Below are 25,365 nucleotides of genomic sequence, written 5' to 3' on the forward strand. Positions count from 1 at the left end.
TATATATACTCTTGCAATACTTTATTATTAAGTATTATATTATTATTATATTATGAAGTGTATATAAAGTTAAAAGTATAACTGACCACCAAGATTAGTCGTTTTCAATGATCAGCTAGATCAACCAACCATGCCTATGCCAGCGCTAAAAGGTGGTTGTTTAAGACTTTGTGTACTTCACAATGCGTGCACAGTGATTCTCGACTAGGGATAGATTAGTGTTTGACCTCTCTAGCTTAACTCTTGTTGTTGACAGTAATGATGTATTTTTTTCTTATATTTCAGGTTATCTAGTCGTATTTATTACGCAACAAATACATGATTATATAGATTACATACCCGGCAAATGTTTCTCCAAGACTTACCAGGTCTGTAACCGCTGTGCGACCGTCACGTTTACAAAGACGTGTTTGCAAGTGTTCACTCTTCGACTGCTAGTCGACGCTCCAGCTTTGTATGCGTTAAGCACACTTGCACACACGTCCTTTCTGCAACGTTTTACGGTTTCTATTTGCTCAAACAGTTGCTATTCGCCAGGATGATTTCGGCGGAACTGTCTTGTAGACGACACAGCTGACCGGCCGTTAGCTGCACAAACCGCACTTGATCTGGGGGGGGAGGGAAGGGGCAAAAGTGACACTACTCGACAGTTTTTGCTTTGGACGGTGTGGAAATATTTCCTGAAAGCTAGGGCGGCGGGATGCAAACTTTCACAATCTCAAACGACAACTCCAGCAACTAGTACAAGCTTACCGTGAAAGTATTTTCGTTCAATGTAGTTTTTTTTCTTCTGAAACCAACTTATCCCGGTATACCTTGCTGTAGGCAAGCAACTCATAGCTAGGAAGATGGAAGGGCACGTACAAATCCGCACCCATGTGATTTCTTGAAGTCCGTTGGAACGACCGATGGAAGTTTACCTCATATAATAATAACAATATTAGCGCTCCGAGGTGAAGACCTAATATTTGGACACCGGTCTGGCGGCGGCTGAGTCACTGATGGTTTGGCAGACTGAAATACTGTATCTTTTTCTTGTTAATTTATTCTATTTTAAAAAAAAAACGTAACGAAAATTAGGTAGGTTTTTCTTATACGGCCGTATCGTTCCACGCATTTTTTCTAGACTACATGGAGATTGCGCGGTACTGAACGAAGCTCGAGGGAACCACTCTCCACCTTCTCGTATCTGCTATACCTTAACCTTTCAGATACTATTTACATAATCAGTTGAAATAGTAATTTTGCTAACGATGAAAGATTATTACTATTATTTTCCCTATAATAATAGGCTTTTAGAATTTTGCGTTATAGTTGTTTATCATAATGATACTGATAAGCCTGAATTTACGACGCAATTCGTTATTTACATAACGACTCAACGAGCCTGCAATTGCAGACACAATTAGGTCTTTTAATTTATATCCAACGTAATTATTGCAGTCAAGCTAACAAGCTACCCCATCAGCTAGGAAACACCTTGTCTATTATAACTAAAGTCATTTACCTCAATGTAATTATGTCTGACTTCAGGTCAACGTTGACGCAGCTGAACGCTGTATAAAACGAAGTGTCAATGCAGCATCAACTGAACCGTTCCTAGGGGTCTTATAGCGGCCAAAAACACCTGTTCTGACCGGCGTGGGAACATATATGTCCCTCGTCGATACCCTTTCCTTATGTCATGATCATTGGATGACTACATAAGAAGTACACTGTGATAAGGTGTAAACATTTGCATAAATTTACCAATGCTGGTACTGTAGCTTCGTTGTTACTCGTCGTACGTTTCTAGTAACATTTCCATATCACCTCCAACTTAACGCCCATTGAGTAATGCGTGCTTGTGGGTGGAACAGAATGGTGGCGTTTACACGTATTCTTCAAACAACAGTCACAACCGAAACGCCGACCAGCAAAGGTTGTATCATTCAACCACTGTACTACCGATAGCGATGCTGCTGCAGTTGTTTAATGGCTCGGCGCCGGCTTTTAACAGATCGCTTTCAAAAACGTCCCACTATATCTAGAATAGGCTGCTGTCGCTGAAGCAGTGATTAGTGGTGTCTGCGGGCAATGGGGAAACAGGGATGAAGCTCAAAGCTGAACTAAAAGACGGGCGGAAAACGTAGCTGACGGACCGCCAGGGGCGGGAAAATCGAGAATGCGAAACTTCAGGAACAAGCAGGTAAAAACCCATGAAAACAAAGAAATAGCCTAGTGAAACGTAATCGAATACACGTTCCTCAGATCGCTTCTTATGTCCAATCTGGGTCCACACCTGATCTTTCCTGGGCTCTTTGCTGCTACCGAGACGCCAGCAGGCGTCACGGCGATCCAAATGACGAAAAGGAATAAAGGGAGAAATCGTTCGGGGTATCCGGCGATTATGAGGCCCGCAGTCAATCGCCGCCATAGTGGCCATGATATATACTTTCGACCCAGAACAGCAGACATATATAGAACGTAAAAAATTATGAGTAAATATACCGATATTCGTAAGTTCTAAAGTATCGACAGAGCTTTTAGGTCTGGTGTCACCATTAATGATCGTCTTTCTCCGCCTAGTATTGATGTTACCTTGTAAGGTATAAATACACATTTTAATGGTATGTTAAATAAATGATAATGACCTAATTTGCCTACTCAGAAATTTCTATTTGAAAAGGTTACGTTTACATTGAAAAATGGATCGGCCTCATGCGTGTCTTTCAATCTAATAGGTAGCCTCACGAAGAATTCGGCTCGAAGAATAAGGGCTGCTTCGACTTGACATTTTGCGATGCCTGAGCTAAAAACCTGAAGTACCTTAATTGCGTAGTGTCAAAGCGCATTGTGGCTCACATCAAAAGCTTGTTAGATGGCACTGAGTACTATTGCAACTCTTATCCATAATGTGGGTGGTAGGACATGAATGGCCTGGTCTGGATGTTACACATACTCACGCCGAAAGCTCGTACATCACAACGTGTCTTGTGGTATCGACCGCACTTTCTAACTAGACCACAAATTATATATATATATTATTATTAATTAGTTATTATGAATATATAAAGTCATTTTCAGATAGCTTCCTCTTGGCGACCCACGTTTGTTAGAGGTACCCTGCTACTGATTTGCTTGTCTCCAACATATATGGCGCCGTTTAATTAAGCTTCATGCGTTCGGATCGCTGCGTGATTAACATGCAGAAACTGCTGTACAGTATAGCAAATTGGTTCTCCCTCCTGGCTGGAATCGGCCGACGTTCGATAGACTTCACAGCGACGTTCGTGATTCGAGTTCCCTGGATCGACTCATCCCAGCAATGAAGCACCCGGGAGCATAGTCAACGTGCTGGGCCCAAACAGCCATCACTAACAGTACTATATAACACGTGTACAATTATGTAGCCATAGTTTCGACATTGGCTAGCAAGATCGATTAAATGCCGCCACATGAATAGAAGTGATATATCTCCTAGTATATGGAGCGAGTATTTAGGACACCGTTGAGGGGAATCTCAAGTGTCTATAGCTAGCCATTATGTATCGCTTACATTGTAACGATTCAGTTCTGCAGCCTACAGTTACCCAAGGGCTGATCGAACAACAGCGAGGGGGCCCTGTGCAGACATGCCGTCGTCTGAGGTGCCGCTGTCCGAAGAGCTGTGAGCATCACCCATGTACAAAAGAGATAGGAAATCAGGCAACATAATATTTACATCGTCAGCAATGACGAGGTACTGAACACAGCCACGGCTATACAATAGTTTATGACTATAATTCTGAATCACCCTCGCGAGAATAGCAACGAGACCAAGGTGTCAAGCTAACTCAATGGTATTCAAGGGTGACGACGTACGTCATTTTTAAGTTGTTCAACCAAGAGAAATAGTTTGAGATCTCAGGACGTTTAGAGGCAACAAAGCAAGAAATAAAAATCGTTTCTTTTTTCATCACGAAACCAATGGGCAACAATTAGTTTTATGTTTGCGTCTAAATACCGCTACGAGTATATTATACATAGGTGCGAGCGAGCATCTATAAGCTGATTCCTTCGACTGCTCTTCCCTCTCAGTCCGTCTGGTTATGCTGGAGTTACTGAATAGATCTGCAGTCGCCGTTCCTCGTTTTTCATCCTTCACATGGTCAGATTTGGGCGCAGCCATAGAAATCACCAGCATGACTATTCACCGTACATGTACGCGGTAGGAGTCTCGGAAGCAACCATCGTTACGCGAAAGTAATATGTTGAAGCTGGACGCCGCTACCGAAATCGCCTACAAAACTAATAGCAGCAGCAGCAGCAGCAACCTGATGCGATGCCTATCCCATGGGCGTCAGCTCACCCAACTGTTCCTTTCGTGCTCTGATCATTTGTCATGTGGCTGATTCGCTCTGCTCTAAGCTGAGGCTTTGGCTTCGGTGATCATACATTGAGATGGCGCCAGTGAGCCAGGGGGCAGCGCTGGTGGCGCTGGCAACAGTAGCTTCGTGGCGTCATAACTTTACGTAGCAATTTCATCGTATCCGAACGTACGTGAACGTCCAGTTTTGTCTTTCAATGATGACGCACACGAGAATTAGACATGTTCCCACCACTCAGCGAAACCTGCGGGAGCAGTAATCGACGGACGCAACTGTAAAAGATCGAGCCGGTCAAACGGGTCCATACAACTGGAGCGCGGAGGAAGTCAATGATACAGACTGATTTCACGTGACTTCTATCGCTCAACGGTATCGATATCTAGCTAGAGATTGGTTCCTTCGGCTCTACCCGCAAGAAAGCTTTGTTCATTTGTTTTTCGACTAAGTAGCGATGTTGTCTGACTTCGTATCGAAAAGTCCGTCATTGCTACCGATTGGGTAACTGCAATCAGCTGAAAAAAACAGAATGGTATAAATAGAGAATGCCATGACGACACTATTCGACCGCGATAAGACACTTGTGTTGGTGCGGAAGTGGCGCAAGAGAACTAGCCAGGTACTTCGATTTCTACCTGTCAGCTCGCTAAGGCGGAGTTTTTGTTCTTATCGTTTTACATCGCACCGATTGTTATTGGTTGTACCGAGATAAAAATAAAGCCGAATCATACAGCGTCAAATACTAACACCACACGACAACGATAGATGAATATAAAGTAATCCATCTTTTCTAGATTTTCTTAGGAAAATCTGCTATGCGTTCAATCTGCTATACGACCATAGTTGCAAACTGATTTCAGAAACCGTCAGAAAGGTAAGTGGAACTTGAGCTGCGCATACTAATGAACAGTAGAAGTTCTGCTGTTTAATGATGGCGTGATCAGTCATTAGGGGATTCGCGATATCTTCTTATTTTCTTCTGTCCTGTATTTGTTATTACTCACAGGGATTGTAGCGACTTGACGATAAGGAAAGAGTCGGTCGAGATTCGGGTAAGTTTATTGCGTAGTAATTCCCTGAAAACGCAAAAGATTCGAAAACATGAATATTATCAATCACTAGCGAGCAAAATAACCCATTCTGCTTTGATATTGAAAACTATCTATTAAGTTAAAGGCTTTTTTTGACAAATATAAGTAGGGCAAAAAATATTTCGTGACTAAAACTATCAGACCTGTTTTCTTTACAGCGTTTCCGACCTTGTCTGGTCCACCTTAACGATTTCATCATAATCAAGCGAGTTCAAGTGCCATCTAGTCTATCAGCAACGTGGATACAATGTTTCACTAGCCTTTTTTTATTTACAGTTTAGTATATCAGCCTAACTCAATCATCAAACAAACGCCCCCTTTTACCAGCCAGGTAAGAGCCAGATATATCTCGAAAATTTCATTTTAGAGAGGTAACTGTTGGCTTACGTGGTTATAAACGCGCATCCGACCCTAATCCCATATGCAGACAGTTATAAAAAGAAGGTATCCATCCTGAAGTCTACTAACGTATGAGACTAGTGCCTTTGTGGGGACGAAGGCAAATGGCCGTCAGCCAAAAGTCGCCACATTTCGAGTCTTTGCAGAGCAACACAGAAGACAAGTACTTAGTGGCTGCTAGATATATTATGGCAAAAGCATGGCCTCGATAGGCTTTGAAACACCTTTAGCAAGGTCGAACGCAGTAAAATTTGGGTAGCTTGCTTCGGCTACCGACCCCGCGTAGGGATTTCAGCTACGGAGCAGTTATAATTGATCGACACCACCCTTTTCGAACGGTTGTAGTTCCCCGATCGGACCAGATGATGCTCAGCGTACTGACAGTCAATCGATTAAGTGGCCTGCATCGCATACTCGGCCCAACAGTGCTAAATGACAAGCTTCCCCCAAAACGGATGAAGCTGAGGGTGAAAGGAGCAAAACAGCAGCTGTTCGGTTAACCTTGCCGAAGCTCCGGACGACTTCGAAAAGCGTTAGTATCCATGGCTGGCACATAAAACGTATCCCTTAAGCGTAGTTGCACCGGACGGTTTTGTCAGGGCGGTAGGCGGTAGACGAATTGCTACCAACAGCATCTAGGCGCCAGCAATAGCTGGGTATCCAGGCAACTCAATGGACAATGGTAACGCACAAAGACGAAGGGAAATTCATGGAGAGGCTGCTCCTATGGCACATTAATCATACACAGACACGATAACGGAGAGCTTGTTCGTCAGTAACAAATCTTGATTTTGCTTTCTATACCGTGGCGATAGTCTGCTCAGGCTGTTTTCTGGTAACGCCACTTCAAGAAGCTTTTTTCAAAGCGCGCACGTATTAAATCGTTTTGTCTTCTAGTAACGTCTGGTAGGGATCTCATTTGTTATATGCAACAGTATCTGATGAGCGCTCGTTACCAAATACACAAGCTAAATTTAGATGTCAGCCTATATATATATATATATATATATATATATATATATGTTACAAAAGAACGCTGTCGTTATCGTAAGGACATCACAATACGATATAAACGGGTATTTACGTCTGCATCTTTCCAAATTGCTTGTACACTATCGCTGGCACGCGTCTTACGGTAAGCGTTGGATTCTGCGCGTTTCTCTTTGTCGCCTATTTTAGCACAGGAAAAGTTATCCTACGGAAAACAAACTGAGTACAGATATCGCATATTCGAGCAAACGTGCAGCGATGCTGATCGATACATACAACACTTGCGGAAACGAAAGCGACAGAAGGAATAGAATGCATGAAGCATTATAACAATACACGGTCCGCGACGGCCCATATGCGCCTTCCAATACGTTAGCGCGCACGTTAATCGTCTATCATCAGGGGACAATGGAGGGGAGCGGCAGAGGAGAGCATAGGCACGGGAAAACACGAGCAGCTTGTAGTGTCGCTCTCGGCCACCCATTTCAGGTCATTCATCACTCACCGAGTAATGTATCGTGAAGGAGCGCCCCTCGATTACGTGTCAAGCTCTTGTTCAATGCGTTCAGGTTCAACTGCTCATTTTGCAACCGAGCGTCTGCTTCGCGTCTGGGTCTTGTAGACGTCAAAGGAACTTAGACGGCGCAATGCAATGATAACGAACAGTCGTTAAATACTTTTTTTTTTATATAATTATTTAACGATTTAATATTTCAACAATGACATTATGAAGGTTAAGAAGGAAAATCTGTATGATTATGAATGAATAATTACTCATCTCATCAATAACAATACCGTTTAATGAAAAATCTATCACATGTGCATGAAATGTTGTAAATGGTGCAATAATGAGAAAAAATCAACGTTTGGATAAACTACCTATAATTTTATCCACGTTTAAATAAAACGGTAGTAAAGAGATCCATCCCAATGCTAGAAGGACAAAAAAAAAAATTTCTCTGGACATAAGGCTGTTTTAATTCGTAGTTCCAGTGAAGTGTTACTACAAATAAATGTCAGTCATGAGTTTTTTTTTTGTTTTTATTATTTCGCTAGTTACACCTCTACTCATATTTTGTCTCGTACGAGCCTGCAGAAGCTCACATAAGGTCGTTAATAGCAAGCACCCCTATATAGCTGTTAAAGTGTCGAGGATCAGTGGCAGAAAAGGCGTATCAGGGCCCTTGAAGAACCGCACCATAATGCATAAAACACACGACCAGTGTCATGACATGAGTGCACAAGCTCTAATGCAGACGTCTCTCAACCCCCAAGGTTAATCTAATAGTTGGAAGGAGGCATCCTGTGAATATGCCGCAGTGAGATTCATGCTAGCTTCTTTTTCTTCGAATAAGGGAAGCATTCCTATAGAAATCAAGTGATATAGAATTATGCGCATCTACATCCGATTTGGCGAAGCTGGCAAACGAAAAACAACATATAGAACAAGTCACATAAATCGATTTTATGCCTGTCACCGGTCGTCAAAAAGGTTTGTTGTTGCATATACTTTGTGTAGTAATGGTGAGGTATGCGTGGGCAGTCCCACGTCTTCGATTTCGCTTCACGTACGCTGTGCTGCCGTTACATCATTTCAGATCACACAAGAGGTAAACAGGAGGCGTTTATGGCAGTAAGAGACCGGCAGAAAAGCCCCGAGCAAAAAGGGTACGTCAGAGTCCTGCCTATAATACCAAGCCAGAAATCCTACGCGAATAAAAGCAGTGCTGTTCAAAAAAACGACCTGAGAGTGAGTGAGTGAGTCAGCCAGCCAGCCAGCCAGCCAGCCAGATAACGAGAAGCACCGAAGTGTCGAAGGCTTACATCGAAGATTTAGCACCTTTGCCTCGAGTTCTTGTTCTGCGTCGTCGTTCTCTTCTGGACAGTCGTTTCGATTTTATGAGCCGATGTCTTTCTGTGATTTCGCCCTGTCACTTCACATTTCGCTGCAATGCAGAAGTTTGCTTTGTGAAATCCCCCTCCGGCATCTTTTCGGGCTATCCTGCTAATTCGTGGAGTTGCTCTGGTGAGGAAAGCTGCTTTAGATATTCCTGTCTGATTCGAATTTAGCCTTACAGGTGGAGTTTCTATAGATCGAACGGGAAGCGTACTTCGCTCCGCACTTTAACGTTGGCGGCTAACAAGGCAACCTTTGCATACGCGTCGCCACTGGATGCCGGTCGGTACTAGGTAGGGGGTAACCGAGTCTGGGAGCTGAGGGGTGTTGTAAAGGTTTTACAACGTACCGCAGTCTACCTGCAGCAACAGCAGCAGTGCGGCCTTGACGATGATGCCGACCACAGCAGCGAACGGTATTGTCTGTTGTAATACCATGCGCGATGCCACCTATCGAGGACTACGGACCGAACGACCAGTAGAACTGTTCTTGCCTTTAGCCATGCTGCGGAGTGTCGCACCATATGACGCTATTCTGAAGCTTGAACAACCCCAGTACACCTCTACACGTCAGATTCGAGACGCAAAAAGAAGCCAATATCCGCCAATACGTTAGATTGTCTCATAACAACATAGTGCAGGAAGGAAAAATAGGAAACATAACAACAGCAGAGGCAACAATAGGACGGCGAAACGCCTATAGAGTTCGATGTGAAGGCACAAAATCGCCTGAATGAAGCGCTTGTACCCGTCTGTACACTCTGTGTGGGTTGTTGCTGCCATAATGGTAGTGACTATTCGGCACTGGATAAATGATTGCAAATGTGTTTTTAAAAAATCTACCTTTCTCTACCAAGAACAAAATAAAAATACGGTTTGACTCGCCCCTTGCAAGCTATTTTATTGATAAGTCCCACAAAATGGTATATCTATTAGAGTTTACGAGCAGATTGTTATGACATTAATTTCTTTTTTATAATCACGTCGAAACAACCGCATGCGTTTTTTAAAATTTTCTCCTGTCAGAATAGATGAAAAAACGTCGGCCGTAATATTGGCGAAAATACTCACATAAGCATTATCGATAGTAATGTCCTTCATTTAAATATAGCTACTCTTACCATATATATAGCTAGATTGGAGAGGCAACACCCTTTAGCCCCAATCCGAAAGGTAACAACGACATACAGAAATAAACTTTACGGTTAAGCGGCCTTGTTTGCGTTCGACAACGGCCGCACGTTCGTTCACGCGGTAGACCTGCCACTAATACCTGAATCATGCGGACAGCATCGCCCGAGTCGACGTAACTGGGCCGTTCGGGAGAACCTAATTTCTAATCTCCGTGGCGACCATAGACCCCGTAGTTTTCACCTGGTATCTTTAGAATGGCCCTCAAGGGCCGCTTCTAGCGATCCATAAAGACTTATATCAATCTATTGAAATGGCGTATTGGCGCAGGTACACTGCATTCGTGTGAACACCACCCGTGCGTTACTATTGTATTCGATTAAACCCCTTTCGGATAAATGGCGCCGCCGCATTTTGGAGCCCAACTGACTTGGTTTTCTTTATGCATCTTATTCATAGTGCCTTTTTTCTGCCATAATCTATGCCAAAATAGGCTTTCTCAGAGGATGATGATGATCAGATGATGATTGTGCATCAACGGAAACACAAAGGCTTCAAAGCATGAACTTGCACCTCACCTGGCCGATAACATGGGACTTCCGAGCAGACGAAACCCGGCACAATCAAGAGCAGCAAGATGAAGAGCGGGTAACTGACCTGGGAAATCTGAAGCTAAACTTAACTTTGACATTCCGTAACGGCGAACCAACGACACTGCTGTAGAACGGCTAAGTGCACGGGATCATTCGGTAACGGCATAGATATAACAAGAACACAACAAGCACTCTGACTAATGGGCAAAGCGTGTGCGTAAACCTTGATAAACATAAGTTTCGTGCTATGAGCCACCCAATCAGTAAGTTGCTCTAAGTGTACTTGTAATACGAACTCACGGTACGCGGAATACCCACCTGCTCGTGTTAAACATCTTAGGTCGTCAGCAGGTAGGTGATAGTATTGCATCTGTATTATGTTCTAGCTTGTGAACGCATCTTCGTTCATAAAACTATACTATTCTAGATACGGTAAACATGCGATTCGCTGAATGAGTTCATTATCAAAGGGGTCGTAGACCTATTGCCAGCTGCTGTCATTGCGGGTACACATAAAAAACACTTTGGTCTGGAAATAGGAACAGGGAACCCCAGCGGAGCGGCAGCGCAGGCGTGTCAGCCTGGCTACGAACTTCTTTAGCATATTCTAGGAGCCAATAAAGAAAACCTGAGTTGGCTACCGCTTTCCCCGCTTCGAACAAGTCTGGATGCTGCGGAGTCTGTTAGCTCTACTGGCGTGTTGAGCGGAATTATCAACTTAAATCTCATTCACAGTCCGACAGGATAAAGCCTTAATAAAGACCGAGACAATGACATGACGATCCCGACTAACGATCAGTCGATATCGTAGCAAAAGCGGTAGCTATAGTAATGCTAGTAACAGGAAGACTACCAGCCCGCTTTCGCCGTTTCGACGCCAAATACTGCTTATGGAACCCAGACTAGCTCGACGAGTTCGAGGAGACTGGGCGGCTCCAGAGCACACATGTTCGGCCCAGTTCAGTCTTTTTCCCATACACATCATATATATATATATATATATATATATGGTGACAGTAGCGTTTGTAATATACAACAGACGATGAAGAAATCAAGTGAATCGAGCCAACCCAACGACTAGGCCCAATATTCAACGTACCCAGTTAGTTGATTTATCTGCTAAAGATGAAAACATTCTAACGGCTGAGAAACCATAGTACAATCGAATAGCCCAGGTGGCTTGTTCTGTCAGGTATCAAGTCTTTCCACGTAAGCGCTTGCCAAAATACTGCTTAGCTATATAATGGTTTGTTTGTGTTTTATATGACAACGTACGTAGGTATACATTGCATACCATATATATTATGCGCACTATCCATATGAATTACGAGGCAAAACTTAGCCCGAAAAAAGCCAAAATACCAGGCATCAATTTTACGTGCTTTTATAGTCACGTCGCTTTGACTTGTCCTATTGTTGTACTACATCGTGTGTGTATGTGTGCATTTTAGGTTTACGGATGCCGATGTCAAAATCGACGCAAATCTTGCTAAGGATCAGAAGGCCAACTCTATCTGTGTGGCACGTATGGTCGCCTCAGCCATCTTTACAAATAAAATACTTCGACATCTCAAAAAATTACGTTCAAACGCTATCACCATCAACAGCTATGGCCGCAGGCCACAACTAAGCGAGTCAATTCAACCACACCGATTTTAGTACCGAAAAAAACAGGTACGAAATAAGTTTTCAGTTAAAAATATAACTTGCTCACTTTCTCGCAATCGTTGCTAAAACATTACTACCGGCTCTTCTGTCTGAGGTGAATGTTTTTTTTTCTGTTTCATTGGGGGCTCGTTTTTGCTTCTGCTTGATACGACGGGTTTGTGCTAGCTAGCTAGTATAGATAGATAGGTGATGATTTAGCATTAGCCGCTGTTATGATCGGCCATGAGCTCCGTCAATGAACAGAGCTGATTGCAGCTGTTGAAACACAAATAATAAATAAGTCGACGAGTTGGCTGCATACAGTCTTCGAAAAAAGCAAGTTTTGCCTCTATAATACTATCATTGCATATGCCACATGTAATAGATCACGAACTTGTGATCTCCACCCCATGCAACAAACAAACGATGAACCCTCCGATACACTCGCGCTTTCACAGATACTCACACACAGTAAGGTCTATACTATGTTCGAAAGGCCACTTCAATGACCCTGTTCATGGGCCGCTATATGGTGTATCTGCCGCAACCTACTTTCCTTCAGCGACGTCTCCAAGAATCGAACTTCGCAATAGCCTGCAAATTCTGTGTGGGGTCGTCGTCTATTGGTACAGCGCCGATGTTCATACACCGTTCGTCGATCGCTGCTGTTTCTGCCTGTTGACAAACCATTGGCGACTTGAACCTGAACCGACCGGCGTGGCATAGGTTGGCTTAGTAGCGTTAAGCTAGCCCATCAATAAATCTGACATGTCAGAGTTCCACGAAACAGGCAGAAATCGTTGGCGCTAAATTATCTATGAACAGCAGACTACATCTCTGTGGAACCTACTTACCTAGCTACTTGACTATAGTCCCTGGGAGCATATATCGCCCTGTGGGTCGCAGCACGCCGAACAAGGACGGAACCGTCAAGAACGTTTCGAAGAAGGAGAGCGATTGGCTCTCAAAGACGGGCCGCTAGGCCGTCCGCGATGCCGCTCAGCGACTAAACACTTGACAAGGCGAACCGTTCGAATTTTTGGTTAGGTCAACAGCGCGAATTGAAACACCCCACAAAATTAAAGAGAGCATATGCAAGACAAAGTTTTACATGCGATCGCCTTTACTTCTACCTTGAAGCATATGACGGACGAGCATACGACGACCCGCTGCAAGGTCGCTGTCTAAGTAATGGTTTTGACGCTTTGAGGAAAAAATTTCGACATAGAGCTTTCGTCATTTATCGACAGAGACACCTCGTTCGAATGAAATACTACAGTACTACATTCATCTTCTACTCTCTTCTTCCTAAAGTTTGCTGCATGCCGATATATCAGTGGTGTGGCTACCAACAGATGCAACTACTCGAGCTACTCGATTCGATGATATATCTAAGCTTTTTTTGTCTAGTAGAAGAAAAAAGCCGCCCGAAATTCAAAACATTATACTTCGGCTGGAGACGCGGCCGATAACCCTCGAATGGGCTACTGGGACGGAAAAAGGGCCCGCGAATATATTATTCTATAGCTGAATGCGTTCTATTTATCATATCAGTTTTTGTCGTATTTCGCTGGCAAGATTTTCGTTCTGTATTTTCAACAGATTTCTATAAATTTCTCCTCCACAGCGTCCACCGACGTACGCGTTTTGTGCTCATTATATAGCTTATTCTACGCTGCCTAAACTAATCCATTGATGTTCGTATCTTTGTGGTCAAAAATCTTGAGCAGGACCAGACTTCCGCTTGGTCCCATCCAAGACTTGAGTAGAATTAGGACCGAATCACAAGCGACAGAGATCTCGCCCTGCGACATCTGGCAATCGCTAGATAGAATTCTCAATCTTCTTCTCGTCGTTACCACTCGGACATACTCTATTATTGGTACTATTTACTTGGTTCAGAGTTCGCCATTTGAGGGCACGCATATATTATTACTACGGTTGACTATCTTGGACATTTTCGGTTTGGTAATCAATGATATTGGATAGCTGGCACGTTCATTGGCTTCCTGCTGTTGCAACACAGTCGCTCAATTTCGATACATTCAACACGGAGTTGCTTCTATACTCTTGCTCGTAACAAGAGCGGAAGCAGGTCATGCTGAGTCCACTTACAAAATTATGCCGCATTTTTCTATCGAAATATTGCTAATAGTATTTAAGTTACGTATATAATTTATTCTACGATATCCGAGTAGATAAAGATGTATAGCCTCAAAAAAACTAAGCTAGATAGAAAACAAAGCTATCGCACTCGCTGTTCGAGAACGGTTGATTAAGCTAACTGGTCCTTTATCCACTCGTACTTCACACACGTTCCTGGGCATTCAGACGCGCCGAAGTGCACAGTGTTCGACATTTTGAATAAATCTAAGCACTTCCTAAAAAAGAAGGTAAATTATAATTCGAGCGAGAGTTAGAAACAGCACAGTGTTGAAATTCGCTACCAGTTATAGTAACAATGGCAGCAGTGGCAGCCGCGAAAGTACATACAACTTTGTACACTTCGCTGGTCCACAAAAAGAACTAGCGGAGCTGAGTCCACGAAAGCTCTGGTCTACAACCGAATCTTCCTTCAAGAACTATACGATGATCGTACCTCCTGTGTATGCAGAAGCAGAAAAAAAGGTATGAGAAGCCAAAGGGAAGACAGCCAAGGTGCGCAAGACAAAGAAGATGTGACACTCAAAGCGGAGCGGGCGGCGAAGAAAGTATGAATATTAGATCGAACAACGAGACGATTCTCTCTTCTCTCCAGGGTTTCTTTGTCTGAAGCGATAGATTGCCCCCTAGTGAAAGACAAGCGCCACAGGTGCGTTCGTAAGGGGCCAACCGTCGCAGTGAACGCGTTTGTTAATATGGTGAGGGTCGCTTCGTTCTTTCCTTTGGCTCTAAATGTTTGAATGAACAAATCGCATCTATTTGTGTGCGAGAGGACGGTCAGGGGTGATTTACCTGAGCACCCCCGTCGCGCAAGAGACCAAGCACCCGGCAGCAAAAGGATCGAGCGTACTTCTCGTTTTCGCATTCTCTGCTACAGCTCTTCTCTAGGGTTGATCAACTTTCAACACGATCAGCTTTATTGCAAAACCTAGGCCACCATTAACGCTAGAGCTGCTTAAGATTGTTGTTGATCGCAAGAAGATAAATGCTACTATCTTTTTAGTCTTAGAATATTATGATACTAATAGTAGGTCATATATTAAAATCGTATTTGAAGCTAGCATAGTTACGTCGGCTATTAGCCAGAATATGGTGCTTTAACTAAATCTGTAGTGCTGTAATGTACAGATACGTACTGTTGAAGCACGTAAAATCGCGTCGTATGTATATTGTTCCAAACGTCTGTATTCTGTACACAGACGCACAAGTTTTATTTTCCTGTCTCCTGAAGGACATGCCACCCATGAACTCGATCTTTCGCACCGAGCCGTGTTTCTCGTCCATGTTTAAAATTCAATTAGACATGATAAAAAAATAACGACAGACCAATAAAAACTCATCGTTGATGTAAACGGTCGAACTAGAAATATTCGAAATTTCAGCTGTGGACTCGACGATTGTAGACGCATAGAATGAAGCCACGGAAAAATCCATGGCGTCAGACCCCGGGGGTTTCCGAAGGCCATTCCCACCGGAATCAACTTGCTACTTTGCATATATTTCAAATTAGACCAATTTTTTAATTTATATAATTCATTTCGAGATTAGTTCTCCTGAAGCAAAAAAAGAGGGCACGAAATTGCGTTCGACGTGAAGCAGGCCTACCCGAGGAGTAGCAGAAAAAATGTTTCAACATGTTGTGGCTGTGTTGTGGGAAACGTTAGCAGTCAAGCAACTCGAAAATCTATCAAAATGACTAGTCCGGTTTTACCGCCAATGGCTCAACCTTACGTCAGGGCTCATTGGTCGTCTACGGCTGCTGCTTGTCTTCCGACTCTGTTGTCTTATTGGCTCGTTGGCTGGTTCGTGGATAAATTCGTGACTGACAGATAGAATAACTCGCTTGGTTTACATTATCTCCGCTGTACTAACATCTACCTAGGTGATGTCAAGCTATACTGCAAGTCAACAGCTGTTGTTTACTGTTTGCGTTTGGTGATACGTAGATGCTGATCTTATCGTCGATTCGCGACGACTAAACGGAGACTTTGACGTCGGGACTGTCGCTACTGTTCAAAAAATTGCGTCCTTTCAAGTATAAAGTTTAACAGGTTTTACCAAATTGCTGTGATACCATACCGAGCTAAAACGTGCAGCACGTACGATAACGTCAGTTTTATCTCTCGAAAGCTGGGCGTACTTAGTGCAGAGATTTAGCCTAATCTCGATAGGCTGTACATGAGGTACCTTATTTGTGAAGAATAAAACAGGACTTCCTTTGAAGCTGCAATTGATCTTTTGAAAAAGCTCAGGCCGATGTGCGTGTGAAAATGTGAGCTTTTGTATATGCATCATTATATTTTAAAAATGTATCCAGCACAGAATATTTTACCTATTTAGTATACACGCCTAATTGGTCCTCATGATATTGTACACGGTCAGGAATAATTTTCTATTTGCAATAGTCAAGGTTGAAATCAAAGGCCATACCGTACAGTTACGTCGCGTACAAGCCCCGCACGTATATCTCTCTAAATTAGACATGACGGTCAGTCTGTTTCATAGCAATTAGAGAAATCCCAAAGAAGTAGATTCATCATGCGCTGAAAACCGACCAAGGCAAATATATAGGAGCTACAACTCTGACAGCTCGGACGAAAACGTAACTAGTCAGGGCGTCGTTCATAACACAACAGGTCGCAGCCGTTCATGAATATGAGCGGAGAGAGGTACCCAGTTTGTTATCTAGGAATCACGCTTTTTTCTCCTTCTTTACAGCAATAAACTTGGACGGCACACAATACGAGACATACGTCGTTAAAAACGTTTCTTTCACATGAATAGCTATTTGACGGAAAAAAAGTACTATTAACTGATTTCCTTTTCGCAAACACGTTATAGACTATACAAAGTCAGTGTGTGCGCTCAAACATATACATATAATATAGAGAAGTAACTGTTGATCGCCGACACCTGTTCACCACTGCCTTCATACTGATTGATTTACTAACCTATCCGATTTTACTTGTTTTGTATATACTCATTTAGTCGTAGACTGAATTCCATTGCGTTTACGGAAGTTACCGCAGATGGCGACCTGGCAGAACTCCAGAAGCATAATATGAGGCTGAATTCGACCGGTCGACTTCGCCGTTGTGTTCCAGACACAGCTTTTTCGCTCTCTTATATTCCCGCTACATATTCCCTTTGATTTAGAGGATCACATGCAGCGGTGTATAGCTGGGGCTCTCGTGGTGTCCTTCGATGTACGCTCACATGAATGACCTTCGTCTTTGCGGTTTGCAACGACGCGGCGGATGTGGGGCCGTTCTGCCTAAATAACGTTTTTCTGATGGATGAATATATGAATGAACTACGTACAGGCATCTATATACACATAAACACAGACAAGTGTATGCGCAGCATAATCGCTACCAATATAGCTGTAAATAATACATCGGCCGGATTAATCTACGGGATTGTCATCACGTTCGTATTTAAAAAGAGTCTGTGATGATTTTTAAACGCTATCGCGTGCTGAACAGTGTGGAAATGTCTGCTAGCAAATGAGCTCGTTTGTATAATCGTAGAATGATTGATGTTTGTGTTCCAGAAAACTCATGATGATCAGAATGTTCATGATCGCATAATATATATATATATATATATATATATATATATATATATATATATACATATACAAGTAAATAACTTCCGTTGGAACTATCTTTGTAAAGATACTTTGCAGTGAGGTTTTGATTTTTAGAATGTTGATCGTGAGCCTATTAGGGAAAAACATGTACGCACATAAATAATCAGGTTGTGTTTACAGCCATCTTTGAGTAACGCTTCTCCGTGAGTTTTTACAGAGAAGCGAATGCCGGAAAAGCCAATCGCCCTACTTAGACATGCTTTATAAGGAGTTTTAAACAACACCAAAGCAAACGATGGAACCTGCCTCGGTTTATGGCGTTTCCTACCTGTCAAGCTTATATCACAAGCGACATATTTTTTATACGAGCTTTTAATGGTTCCTCACGCTACTAGGTAGAAAGTGAGAGGTAGATATTCGACGACGGCAGCGAAACTAGAGCCAATGGCAAAACCAAAGACACGCAGCCCTCTATGGTCGGGGGCTACTCGATGACTTGCGAGAAGTTGTTATTTACGTTTGTCTCGTGGCGTTGTTTTGATGGCGAAGAATGTGAAGCAGATACAAAGGCTTGCGAGCTCTGCGTCCTGCTGCGCCTTCACTGACTAATGGAAGCGCACGCAGCTTTCCGAGGGTCAGCCCTTTGTCAAAGAACATTCTACTGCCAGCACTCACGCTGGATGTCTATTTGTATGCAACAAGATAGCTTCAGCCAATGGAGCAAGACGAAAAGTTATCATCTGCATGAAGAGGCTGCGTGTTCTGACTATCCGTGCACGACGACTAGAAGTGGCAACCAAAAGCAGCCTTCCTCGCTTCGAACAGGAAAGTCAATTTGTTTTCTTTGGGCTGAATAGGAGTGGGATAAGGAAGGCTAGAACCGAGCTAAAGAAATACAGGAGAAAAAAGCAATTAAAACAATCTACCTTCTAGCTTTAACAACGAAGGAAGAATGGACGGGGCTTTAACCCCTGGGTTTCGCGCACCGCCGTTTCTGCTTCAACTGTTCCAGCGGCAAGGCTTAGGTTGCTGCTTCTGCCGTTCTCGCTGACTGTCCCCGTCCATAAATCTGTTTCATGTATAGCCTTCTCATTTCCCCAACGTTTGCCAGTTCTACAACCCCCATTTCACTGAACTGCTTCTCTAAGTGCTCCTTGATGATCTGCTTTTTCTCGTCGTTTCAATGAAGTTTAGTCTACTTTTCATCCAACTGCCTGACCATGCAGCGACAACGAACGTCGCGAATGATCAGGAAATCGAAAGAGAAACCAAGTTCTATCTATCATTGGAAGAGGAAATCTCTTTTCTCCTTTGCTATTGCCATGATAGTTATCGATTAGAGGCGTAAGGCTTTCTTTCTTTTAATCCTTTTATTCAGCCTAGGCCCAGTTACAAAGCTGAAGAAGAACGGAGTACCAATGGCCACCTTTAGCGTCCGCCAACCAAGACGACCAGCGTTCTTGAACAGGAGGAATCAGAGCGTCAAAAGATGTGCATTGAAACAAGGACTGCTGTCGCGATGCTTTAACCTGGAAAGGTCATTTTCCAGGTCATATGGCCATCGTTTGGTAGCACAGGTTAGGCGGTGTGTGTTGTTCATGTCCAGATAATTACTATTGCATCGATGCATAGATAATGGTTATTAAAGTATTGTTGATTCTCATCTTTGTTCATCACATTTCTCGTTTTCCCTGTTTGACCTTCACAACTGAAGTGTCGGGCCAACCTACATCCTTGCCCTTGACGTTCGTTTTTTCGATCTCGCCAAGAGCGTCCGATCGATAGCGATCTATGGTCGTCGCCATGTGTTGCTCATCAGAGGCTGTCCTGCCGTATAGTTTTTTGCTTTGCCTTCTCCTAGGATCACCTCTGTTGTCAGCGCCCTCTGCCTTTCTACTCGCTATCCTAGCCTCTTTCCGTCTCCCCGCTGTTGATCGATGTAGTGAAACTGACCAGCCGAACTGACCAATGAGTACAAGTAGTACGATGTAGCACCCAGACAGGGGAACAGACAATGAGAAACGACTGCGAATAGGCGGTCAAGACTGCTCTACCACATGGTCGGGGTAAATAATGTGTGCTCACACTAGTGACATAAAACAATCGAAATGAATAAAGGAAGATTAGTCAATGACGAAACGGGTTAAGAGATCTGAGATAGAAAAATGGCCTATCAAAAAATGACGCTTCTTTTCAGCCTTAGCAAACTAACGATGTAACGAAAGTGCTGTTGAGGCATTCATATTTATTTGTTGTAAAATAGTACTGCGATGCTGAAAGCGATTCATTCGACTAAGGTAAGAAATTGAAGAGATGGTCATTCGAGAGTTGACCTGTCCTTTTTCGCATGGTAGTCTAGCTGACTGGTTGGCCGGCTACCAGGACATTGCTAGCTTGAACGTCGGGGTTCGTATGCATGACACACTGCTCGTGGCCAGTGTGGTTGTCCGCTTTAATAGTTCATCGATCACTTAATGGGTCATTCGATCAAATCGTGTCCATACATACTGATCACAACATTATAGATCGCATCAACGTCCATGAAGCAATATAGCCGAGGGGCAAAAAATAATGGCACGTGCTGAATCTTCAATAAAGGTTATATTGCAACCGCTGGAACTGCGGCTGATGTTGCTCTAATCTCTTGGATCCGCGGCGGGCGTAGTGACGTTGGCCCAGGTAATTCCTCCCTCGATATTGGGTTGACCACAATGTAGGTACAAAATGTTTCGCCGAACAGCGCCTTACCGTCTGATCCCTGGCCGAGTACCCAGTATATTACGCCGGTAATGGCGCCAAAATAGACACAATATAGCACACCCAGATTAAACAGTCACGCTAATCTGGTTACTCGCTTCTATCGTCGTCACCGTTGTTACTATTATTTTTCTGATTACAAGTTATGACACCTTTTCAACATATATATGATAAAGGTTTATCTTTGTACCAGTAAAAGCAATGCTTTCGGATTATTTGCACATCATGCACCAACATTTGAAGAAAATCAGTAGAACAAGAACTGAGAAAAAGCTGCTTACTATTGCGTATTTTCGTTATAGGACTTCCTTGCTGAGAATCTAGATAGTGACTTTTAATTTGATCGAAAAGAAAAAACACTGCTTGTGTCATATTGTATGTATTGTGGACGAACTTCTGAATTGTTTACGTATGATGCAAATAACATAGGTTATACTTGATACAAACATTTGCGGTCAACTTTCCAGTTTTCAACGGAAATGTGCATAAAAATATACGTGTAGACGGACACTTATGCAAGATTATATCGCACCTTCAAAATCGTCCATGGGCTGCGTTTCTGCGACGTCCACAATTGTGAGGGGGATTATACTTACCCCGCTCGCTGCACAAGGCTCAGTTACTCTTTTTCATGACGCCATCGTCTACTGCTGCCATCGCGCTTTATAATTAAGCGCGACGGCAGCAAAGGTATGAAAGGCAAGACTTAAGTATGTCAACAGCAACAACAACGTCGACGTCTTTTACAGTACCTTGACTGACCTGACCTTACCTCTTCTCCCATCGGAGCCGATTTCCCAGTTGCTATCGTACGTTAGCCACTTCTTGCCGACCCGATGGCGACGCTCGTCTCCTCGATTACTTCAAAGCATGCTTGCCGTGAGGACGATCGAGGCTGCTAGCAAATCAACATGCATAGGGTTATGTTCGTTCCAGGTAGCTGTGAAACAGCTAGATGGGTTACGCGAAAGTGGCATTTGTAAAGGCGCCGATTAGCTCATCTGGAGAAACAGCCTACAAGTTAATACAAAAAAAAGGCCTATTTGGAGGCAGACGCAGACTGGAAAACCGAATCTTGTATGTCCTTCCTGCTTGTAAGCTTTTTACGCGGCAATTCCTATCGAACAGCAATCGAACCTAAGTGGTATATCCATAAAGGTAGTGCTACGATTAACAAAGCTAAAACAATGCGCCGCTCCAAGAGGCGGGACAGTTTATCGACGACCTACTGTCGCGTCTGAAAGGCAAATAGGTTCAACGTACTGAGCCTGTCGAACGACCTCTGTCTAGATCGAATTAACCCATGTAATCTTACTGTCATCTTTTGTACAACAAACTTTTCAAGGCACAGTTCAGAGAGCAACGTTTTATCTGTGTAATTACACGACAAAGACTATGTCAAAAACGAATAAATAGAGTTACATTACAAGTACATTTGTTGTAAGTACGATAAAAATGTTAGAAAGGTCCTACCGCTTCATTCGGAAGGGCATGTGAGACTATGGCCTGTTTAACAAACACCGTAGCTAGAGAGCCAGCACCACTCAGGACTGTATGATCACGTACTATCTCCTGCCCTTGAAGGTAAGAATTCAATCTATTGTAAAACACATTCCGCATTGCTTAATCCACAACATTGTGTATGTTATTACGTGCATATTACTATCACGTGGTAATAGCCAACTTCTATAATGAATGCAGGTAAGGTACCTCTTCGGCAGTTAAAAGAATCTCTTGACAATTCTTCTTTCTGACAGTCTTCATTCAAGTAGTGATAGATGCGCAAATAATCGGCAGTGAAGGGAGGATTTAACCCTGCAATACACCTATACGGAGTATCCTGTTGTACTGGATATATAAGGATCCTATAATACTGTGCTAAAATGCTAGGATATAGCTGGAAAGTAATTACTGTGATCGTTCAAACGGTTTCATTGGATAATCTGTAGTATACGTTATATATATATATATATATATTGATTTAGAAATGATAATGTGTTGTACATAAATATAAATTGAATAATAGATTATTTACTGACATGTCGTACAAATGCCTTCTACTACCTCAACTGATAGGAAATGAGGACTCTCCAACTGGCAAAAGACTTTGTTAAATGACCCTTGGCTCACCCCGCGTAATAACAGCAAAAAGGTTAAAACAAATTTTTTGTTCTTGAACAGAGAAACTAAATCAGATGCCTCGATATTCGAAACAATAGAAGTCCTGGTAAATAAGCCCACATTTTGGGATTGCCTACAGTAACCCATCTACGACGTAAATTTTCGAAGACAACGAGAACAGTATTAGCATCTAATTTCTTGAAACTCGATTTTCCTTCCTTGCAAATGGTTGTTGATTCTATGATATTAGCTGTTTTCCACAGGTTATTAAAAAAAAAAAAAAAAAAAAAAGACAAAAACAGATAACGCATTTCGTGACCAACTGAGACTCTGTAATGAAAATCTATCAATTAATAAAAAATCAGTTTGTCTAACTTGAAGTTTGTCGGTATGTCTAACTTGAAGGACCTTCTATATTTCAGCACGTACGAGCCATGAAAGGTTGAAATTAGCGTTTGGAAAAAGATTATATATCACCTTTTCAATGTGTTTATATATATTTAAAGGTTCATTTATCGTACACTAGGGTTGGAGATACTTATCCGCGTCTATAAATACCACACGACTCAGTCAGCAAAAAAGACGGTCTGTCAGTGTCTAGGAGATCGGTAAGTCGAATCGGCTAACGCGCATGTACACACACAATACGCGTCAAAGAAGCAGGACAAACAGAACACCAGAAGGGTACTACGGGTACATTATGTTGTACCAGTTGCCAGCCTGGTCGCGATAGCAGGCCTCCTTACGAACGTTTCCGTTGGCTAATATTAAACCCGAGCTGACAACACCTACCAATCATTAGCTTCAGCTTTCCAAACTACCACAAAGGGTTCTTCTCGTTGTAAATGATTACAACCACGAGCTTCCACGTTCCTTAATCTCTGCGTCATACCCATATCTCTTGCGCTAATCTTCGACTGTCCCTAACTTTAGATCATCATCGTATTCGAAAGGTCAAAGACGTGCGCAAGCCCCGCGCGCTGTTTTCTGAAGACTACGTCACTCGGCTCCACAGACCGCTGTCAGTGTTTTCGTCAACAACAACAACAATGGCAAGCCCTGCACCACGCGCGGATTCTAACGACGCGGTACTTTGCTACGGTAGCAGAAGCCCATTAATACTTCTGACTACTACAATACCGAAAGTTCAGCAATTCGTCCGTACGCATGTCGGTCACGAGCAAGTGGATTACTTCTTCTCAGTCTTCCCCTTTGATTTTTTTACCGTTAATGTGTATTACTCGTCCTATCGTTACTGTATTCACAGGTCTTCCCGTAAATAACTACCTTGAGATAGCTTGATAACCGACTATCTCTTACACCAAACTGTAGTCGATATCGTGCGACTGATTGACACAATTTTTCTTCTTAACGTAGCGTTTACTGCTGGACGATCCCGGCGATCATCTTCTCCATTCGTGAAAACATGTGCTATATGGCTTTATATGAATCAATGTATGCGTGTGATTATGTGACGCTTTTTCTGAACGTGTAAAGAAGACACTGTCAAGGCTGCTCTATGGCTATTTTACTAGCGAGTTGATTGACACTGAGGCAAATAGTAGCCAGAACGGGATGGCTTGTCAATCTGCCTTACCTACCCAACAGGCGGTGTATCAGCCACAGCTGCCGCGCCTAGACTGCCTGCTTTCGTGTACTGCTAACGGTCAAACGCTTGCTGTGACACTGAACTCGCGAACGCCAGCATGTTGCATGCTAGTATCGTTGACCACTGTCAGACATTGGCAAACAGAACAGTCTGGCTTGTGCTTTTCCCTCTAAATCAATCCAGTCGCGTTCAATCTACCGTTTGCTTGCGGCCATACGAACAACAACAAATGCAGAGAGAAAGATCAAACAAGCTAACCTTTTTTACTGGGCCAAGAAAGAGGTCATCCTACAGCTGCCTGTGACGCGTCTGCGTCCGTTTCTGTTGTCGCTATCAGCATTCGAGGAATCGACGCCTCGCTTGCGGCTATTGCGTCACGTTCGCGTTATCGTTTGAATATAGACGCCAGCGATAAGAGGACGATAGTAACCACCGACAGAGTAGCGACAGCAGTAGTCCAGCGACCAGTGTCATAACCACCTTATAGAGAAAATGGGAAGAAGGGAAAAGGTGTAAGGTAAAATGACTAGACGTCCCGCGTTTACGTTTGCAGCGTGAGGCGTCGTAGGTCGAATGGACAAGTGGCTCAGCCGATCATCTACCGTTCGGCCGAACTTCCTGCCTGACAGGCGTTCGAGCTGTAATAATAATTGGTTTTATGATCATAGTGAACGTGGGAAGAACATTACAAAATAAAGAAGCAAGAAGACTTTCCTACAGTAGATGTTCTCGTAAACAGAGAAAAACCGGCTTGTGCGTTTTGCCAGAAGGCAAGCACCGAAATACAACAGCGAAAATAGTAATACTGGCAACAACAATGATAACAAATCGCAACATATTAAGAGGAAATGCCGGCTGTGTTAATTGACGTTGTATGTAGTCACGTTCCTACTTTCGATAGATAGCCACCGTCGCCTAATGGCCAATTCAGCCTAGGCCTACTCTTATTCGTGTGCCGCTCTTTTTTAGGTTCGTCAGCGCCAGATGTACGTATTTACAATAGCTAGCAATAGCATTAACTACAATTCCC

At 43.1% G+C, this 25,365-nt stretch overlaps 2 protein-coding genes across 4 annotated transcripts in view; one reads left to right on the plus strand and one right to left on the minus strand.

Moving 5' to 3' along the window:
• LOC147756906 (uncharacterized) overlaps positions 1-7,840 on the plus strand; it is an 18,451-nt gene extending 10,611 nt beyond the window's left edge. Inside the window, exons 4-7 of the mRNA XM_086983142.1 lie at positions 5,353-5,398; positions 5,596-5,768; positions 6,182-6,368; positions 7,016-7,840. The gene's annotated coding sequence lies outside the window, so the exon portion shown is untranslated. The remainder of the gene's footprint in view (positions 1-5,352; positions 5,399-5,595; positions 5,769-6,181; positions 6,369-7,015) is intronic.
• The window catches only part of lbk (leucine-rich repeats and immunoglobulin-like domains protein lambik), an 80,278-nt gene that overhangs the window by 34,747 nt on the left and 20,166 nt on the right, over positions 1-25,365 (minus strand). Inside the window, exons 2-3 of one of the 3 annotated variants that reach the window (XM_086983115.1) lie at positions 24,594-24,815; positions 5,351-5,422 (exon numbers count right to left, since the gene is read on the minus strand). The exons of 1 other annotated variant lie outside the window; for it this stretch is intronic. Coding sequence is in view for 1 of the 2 variants with exons in the window: in XM_022796254.2 (XP_022651989.1) it covers positions 5,351-5,422 (72 nt within the window). In the remaining variant the exon portion in view is untranslated. The remainder of the gene's footprint in view (positions 1-5,350; positions 5,423-24,593; positions 24,816-25,365) is intronic. One more of the 3 variants, XM_022796254.2, reaches the window with a different exon arrangement.

Source organism: Varroa destructor, unplaced genomic scaffold, assembly GCF_002443255.2.
Source record: "Varroa destructor unplaced genomic scaffold, Vdes_3.0 BEIS01000003.1, whole genome shotgun sequence".
NCBI lineage: Eukaryota > Metazoa > Arthropoda > Arachnida > Mesostigmata > Varroidae > Varroa > Varroa destructor.